General features: G+C 38.3%; 1 protein-coding gene across 1 annotated transcript in view; it reads right to left on the bottom strand.

Moving 5' to 3' along the window:
* Positions 1-98: 98 nt before the first annotated feature.
* gbe1b (glucan (1,4-alpha-), branching enzyme 1b) overlaps positions 99-7012 on the bottom strand; it is a 117292-nt gene continuing 110378 nt past the window's right edge. Inside the window, exon 16 of the mRNA XM_054794897.1 lies at positions 99-3408. Coding sequence (XP_054650872.1) covers positions 3346-3408 — 63 coding nt within the window. The 3' untranslated portion in view covers positions 99-3345. The remainder of the gene's footprint in view (positions 3409-7012) is intronic.

The following is a 7012-nucleotide window of genomic DNA, read 5'->3' as shown; positions in this document are numbered from 1 at the left end:
TTCCTCATCCACCTTGCTTTTGTTCTTTCTGGAACGACATGCACTTTTTAACAACGAGCAGCTGGGGTAGCCACAGGTTTTGAGGCTACAATACTCACAGGCAGCCTTTCTGATGCGTCCCTGTGTCTTCTCTGCTCTGTCCTCGAGGGTTCTGCTACCGCTAGCTTGTGTTCTACCGGGTGGTGGAGTCAAAGAGCAGGCACTGGCCCGTGTGGGTTGGTTTTCTCTACACCTCGATGCTGAGGCTTCCGTCCTTCGCAGTCCAGCACCAGCAAGGCCTATTCTCCCATGTCTTTGTGCGTTTCCATTGGCTACACATTAGGCTGCTTTCACACGTCTGTTTCGAGCGTGTAAAAACCATCCACCCTCTCCAGTAGACACGTTTATTTGAGACGGCACAGTGCACAGAAACCTGCGCCTTCATGAGCTTGAAATTACCGGCGCTAAAGTTGGAAGTCACCGTTGGAGTCACGTGACAAACACACACACACAAAAAAAAAAACCCATCACAACCTTTTGTAGTTGCTCATCAAAGTACTATTCAAATGATACAAGTTATTCTGTGCAAATTACAGCATTTCATCTTTATCACGGCAATGCCCCTCAAATCACTTGGTAATACTGACACGGCGCCACTTTACATTAGGGGACCCTTAAAACAACTAATGCGTTGCTAAACTATCCTCACTATTTGGCAAGTAACCGTCACACTTTGCTGGTAAAACACATCTGCTATTTGCAAGTGGAAAAATAAGAACTGTGTCATTGATGGGGAACTAGTCTTTACGACGTAAAATGGGTAAGGTAGTGGGATCACTAATTGGCAGACCATCATTCTACAACGCTGCAGTGTTTATTTACAAGTACAACAAACTGACAAATCTAGCGGCTTTTTCTCTTATCGTCTTATTGGATGCCTTTGGAGACTGGAACATGAAAGCACGTGGTGCTCTTCTCAACGAGCAGCGGGTGCCCACATAAAAAACAACACAAAGAAACTTCATTTGGATTTGTAAACGTACAGCGGTACCTCGGCTTTTGTTATGCATTTGTTCCAAAATGTTCGGCGAAAACCGAGGCAACTTTTCAGGCAACTGGATTTTTGTAAATCCTATTAATCCGTTCCAGACACCCAAAAACATCAACCAAAGAACACATTTTAATAGTATATATTTTTAATAATTTAAATAAAAAGTTACTATATTAATATAACAATTATATAAAAATTATATTGAATTCTAGCAGTTTTAATTATAATGAATTATTCAATATTTAATATGAATAAAATCATATAATACAAAGATATAAAATATCAGGCTATTTTACTTTGACATAACATTTTCTACAACTATGAATGTGAGCTCATCCTCGTCTAAAAAAAAAGTACAGTGGGACTTTTTCTTCTCGTTTTTTCTCATTAATTTGTTCCAAATGGTCACACAAAAACCCATGCAATTTTTTCAATAGGAAATCATGTAAATCGAATTAATCCGTTCCTGACACCCAAAAATATCAACCAAAAAATACATTTCATTGTATATATATTTAATAATATTGATTAAAAATTGCTAAATTAATATAGGCTAATAATTATATTAAAATGATATTGAATTCTAGTAATTTTAATTATTGAATATTTATAATATTAATAAAACGATATAACACATTCCCATCTGAAAAAAAAAAAAAAAAGTACAGTGTCACCTCGGTTTGTCCTATTAATTTGTCCCAAAACGTCTGCCAAAAATCCTGGCGAAATGGAATCCAATCGTGTTTCTCACCTTTATCAAATTGTTGCCACTCGCAACTTTCTTTGGCCCCATGGTGGGTTATTTAGCAGTTGCACAAAAAAAAAAGAAAAGCCCGATTAGTGAGTCGGGAACGCGTAGGGTGCTTTGTTTGGGCACACCATTTTGCGGAACGTTACAGTGCAGGACAAACAGGCTAGTCCGTTACGTGCAATAATGAACCAAAACCATGACAGTGAACAAAAACGGAATCATCCGAAAACTGGGGCGTGGGAAAAATTTGTTTTGGTTTTCAGGTCTTTTTGCTCACTTTTTGCACATGCATCATGGCCACATGCGCAAATTCATCGATGATGTCATCTAGCTCCCGCCACAAATAGATTGCAGTGCTGTATAGAGCAGGGGTGCACAAAGTGGGCCCGGGGGCCATTTACAGCACGCAGCTGTTTTTTTTTTTTTTTTTTTTTTTTTTAATGGCGCCTTGGCATATTATAAAAATACTATTAAACAGAAAAACCGAAAAAATGGATGAAAAGAGCAGCGATTTTATGAAAACAACATGAAAATGAAACGAAAATAAAGTTGTATTACGAAAGAAAGTGGTACTCTTTCAAGACAAAAAGTGATCATTTTACAACAATGTCGGAGTACGAGGAGGAAAAATATTTTAGAAGCATAAAGTTGAAATATTAAAGTAAAAAAAAAAGATGTTTTGTTTTAAGTCGTGATATAAGAAACGGGAAAAAGTTGTATTTTGAGAATGAAATCAAAATATTTTGGGAACAAAGATTCACAGTATAGTTGAAATATTTGGAAAGAAAAAATAATAATTCAATGCAAATATGAGCAAAAAAGGGTAATGTAAAGAGAAAAAGTTCATATTTATAATACACTTTTTTTCCTTTAAATATATTTAACATTAGTTTACGAAATGTTAAATCTCTTTGATTTTTCAGTGTGTGGCTCTCGGTGGAAAAAGTTTGGGCACCCCTGCTGTAGAGTCTGATTAAGCCAGTTTATGAAGTCATTAACAACCAACTGGTAATAAAGGCGCGTTTGTAAGCCACAACCGACGTCATTAACCACTTGCAAAACCTTTATGGAAAAGAAACAAACAACTTAGAACACCTTATTAAGGGTACCCTTATGTTAAAGTAGCGCTTCGATATCATCCAAACAAATGGCATTTCAGTCTAGCATCTGACCGCACTGTTGTTGTTGTTGTGTATTGCTTCCCTGCACCACGCTTGTGTATCACACGACAAAGCACATTTAACAGCGCTAATAAAAGGCTGCAGGCTTGGGCGAGATGGACTCAAGCAGCGTTTGGAGGCTGCTGCATGGTCCAAATGGACCAATCAAGCTGGGCTGCATTGATGGTGTTTGAAAGCACAATAGCTCACTGAGTGCGTGTGTGTGTGTGTGTGTGTGTGTGTGTGTGTGTGTGTGCGTGTGTGTGTGCGTGTGTGTGGGTTCCATCAAGACACAAAGTGAGTTTGGTGAGGTTGACACTTTAAAAGACAAAGGTGATTGTTAACACTCAGTCTGAGGGTGGAATCCATTTGTGATGACGCGTGTGCGCAGAGACAATGGTCCTCTAATAACAGTAATCCATCTCCTCATTGGCCAGGACGATGGCGGTCCTGCAGGGGATGTACACCTGAGACAGAGGGATAAAGAGTGAGAGGAGAGCAGAGAGAGGAAATGTGGGGAGAGAAAAGTCAGATGACGGCGTTAAAACCCAGACGTCTTGATTGTGGAGATTGTTGGGGGGCTCGGGAGCGTGTGAGCGCGCTCTGTGGCGGCCGCGAAGCTGGGAGGAGGACTTGAAAAGGATAAATAAGAGATGGGCAGCAAGGAAGCACAACGGAGGAGATTATTGCGTCTCAGTGGAGGACACACACACTCTGACAGGCTTTACTGGAAAGGAGCATCAAGGTGAAATAGTTGCCGCTTGATGACTGCTAGGGGGCGCTACAGGCCACTGATAGGCAGTACAGTAGTCCCCCGCCACTCATGCTTTGAATTTCGTGGCTTCACTCTATCACGGTTTCACATTCATTAATAAATCTTCGCTGCTTCGTGGTTGGATGCGGCCTATAATTAGTGAAAAAATGTCATGTGTTTGTTGGCTATGAAGCATTTTCACGCATAAAAATGGCTAAATGAAGTAAAATACAAATATAAGGCATTCAGAAGACACATTCAAAGACTTTGTGATGATATGTAGTTTGTATTATGCCTCAAATGTCTTATTTTCTGTTATTATGTCTACTATATTGGGTAATAGGAGTGTAAAGGTGACTATAGGGGTGTTACGTCATGTCTAGAGGGCTCTCTCAATGCTAAAAACTGTATTTACAAGGTCGTAAAAATGTTTTCTATGCTCCAACTATGACAATGTTCCACTTACAGGAAGAGATTCCTCTGTTTTTGCAGAAATTAAGCATTTTCAAGCATAACAATGGCTAAAATACAAATATAAGGCATTCAGAAGACGCAGTCAAAGACGTTGTGACGATGTATAGTATTCTACACTGGTCACTAGGTGTCAGTAATGTGTAACATTGACAAGATAATATACTGCACAGAAACAGGAGGAACAACAAGGAACTTTCCCAACGTGTGAGTCTATATTATGTCTTATTTTTACTTGTGCCTACTATATTGGGTAATAGGAGTGTAAAGGTGACAATGGGGTGTTATTTCATGTCTAGGGGGCACTAATAATGTCCATCCATCCATTTTCTATACCGCTTCTTCCTCATTAGGGTCGCGGGGCTCTAATAATGTTCAAAATTTAATTAACTCCAAAAATATTCCATTTGTAGGAAGGAACCCAACTATTTTTTGCCTAAATGAAGCATTTTCAAGCAGAAAAATTGGCTAAATGATTTAAGGTACTAATATAAGGCATTCAGAAGATGCATTCAAAGGCATGTCACTAGGTGTCAGTAATGTTACAGTGATGAGACAATAGCCACCGCAGGAAGTACTCTACAGAAACAGGAAATAAAAAAGAAGAACAAGGAACTCTCCCAATGCTAACATGTGTGAGTCTATATGATGTCTAATATGTCTTATTTTCTCTTATGTTCACTATACTGAGTAATAGGAGTGTAAAGGTAGGGCTAGGGGTGTTATGCCACATCTGGAGGGCTCTAATAATGTTAAAAAGTGTATTCAGAAGGTTGTCAACAGGTTTTCTTTGCTCTACCTACAAAAATATTCCATTTATAAGAAACTCTTACTATTTCTTTGCCTAAATGAAGCATTTTCCAGCATAAAAATGTCTCAATTAAGTAAAATACAAATATAAGGTATCCAGAAGACGCATTCAAATTCATGTTGTGATGATGTGTAATCCTCCACACATCACATCCTACACTGATGAGACAGTAGCCACCGCAGGAAGTACTGTGCAGAAACAGGAAGTAAAAAGAGAGCAACGACAAGGAACCTTCCCAATGCCAACATGTGTATTATGTCTTATTTGTACTTATCACGTCTACTGTATTGGGTAATAAGAGGGTAAAGGTGACTCATTTCACATCTAGAAACAACAAGGTTTGCTCTAACGCCAAGAATATTTGATTTCTAAATTCTTTGTGGAAATGTACTTTTCGTGGTCGGTTCCCATTGACCGCCATAAACGAGTGATGAGCGTAATTGAAATGACTGAGTCCGTTCAGCATTTCAGAAGCAGGAAGACGAACGAGGACTTTGCGTGTTCCAGCAGAATCTCCTGCTGCACCAAACAACAAAACCTCTGGTGAGGGGAAATAAAGAGCAGAAGACAGCGAGCGTGTAAATGTCAGGTGCACTGTACAGCGTGTACGTATGTAGCATCTACGGTACTTATATTTAGAACAAGTACGTCTCGGTGCAGCTCACCAGCTCTTTCATCAATCTGTTTGATATTCCCCGCATGCTTTGCGGGCGAGAGACACCGAGCAACATTAGTCATCTTGCATTCTCGCCAGCCGAGCAGACATAAAACGCCGTTAGATTTCCCCACAGAGACGCCTCCGGAGAAAGAACCAAACAATTCAATCTCCACGCACGCCGCTCTTTAGGGCCACTGCTGGGCCTCCCTGTGTGTGCGCGTCTCATTGGCGCCCCCGGTGGCCCAAACATGTAGAAAATGACAGAATAGCTGCAGATTTTACGACCAAATTGTCCATAAGAAGAAATAACAGAGCAATGAGTGCTGGACAAAAACAAGAGCCCTTAGTCTACCAATCTACTTAAAGTACTTTAGGTCCACGTGAACAAAATGTACAAAATGTAAACAGATACTCAAAAACAATCATCATCTATTTTTGCTGACATTGTGGCATTAGATATGAGCATATGAACATGTTGCATTTTTATTAATGTTAGGTTTAAAAAAAAAAACACCCAAAAATGACAAATTTAGATGCAATTTGTCAGAGGTACTTTTGAGTTTTTGTAAAATATGCTTTTCAAAATCAGGATTTTCTCAGCGCTTAGACATTTTTATGGATATGACAAAAAGTCAATGAAAATGAAGAAAAAGAGGAAGGAAGAAGAAGGGAAAAGACAAGAAGAAGGAGAAAGATGAGAAGAAGAAAAAGGAACAAAATAAGAAGAAGAAGGAAAAAAGAAAGAACGAGAAGGAAAAAGAAGAAAGAAAAAAGTTAGGAAGAAGGACAAAGAAGAGAAGAAGGAAAAGAATAGGGAAAATAAAGAAAGAAGAAGGAAGAAGAAGGAAAAAGAGGAAAAAAGTGAGTATAAGAAGGAAAAAGAGGAAAAAAAGTGAGTATAAGAAGGAAAAAGAAAGAGAAAAAGAAAGACCAAGAAGGAAAAAGAACAAAGAGAAGAAGGAAAAAGAAGAAAGTTAAGGAGAAGAAGTAAGAAGCAGGACAAAGAAGAGAAGAAGAAAAAGAAGAGGGACAACGAAGAAAGAGAAGAATATGGAAAAAGAAGAAAAGCTGTAATAAAAAAAAGGAAGATGCAGAAAAAATAAGGAAAAGAAGAAAGAGGAAAAGGGAAAAAAGCAAGAAAAGAATGAAAAAGAAGAATAAACAGACAAAGGAAAAAGAAGACAAAGAAGAAGGAAAGAAAGAAAAAAGAAGGAAAAAGAAAAATAAAAAAGAAGAACAAAAAGAAGAAGAAAACATAAGGAAAAAGAAAAAGAAGAAAAAAGAGAAGGAAAAAGAAGACAGAGAAGAAGAAAAAGAAGAAAAAATAATAAGGAAAAAGAAAAGGAAAATGAAGAAAGAAAAAGAGGAAAAGAAAAA

Source organism: Dunckerocampus dactyliophorus, chromosome 12 (assembly GCF_027744805.1).
Source record: "Dunckerocampus dactyliophorus isolate RoL2022-P2 chromosome 12, RoL_Ddac_1.1, whole genome shotgun sequence".
Lineage (NCBI taxonomy): Eukaryota > Metazoa > Chordata > Actinopteri > Syngnathiformes > Syngnathidae > Dunckerocampus > Dunckerocampus dactyliophorus.
Note: the sequence above shows the minus strand (reverse complement) of the source record. Positions and strands in the feature narration are given on the sequence as shown.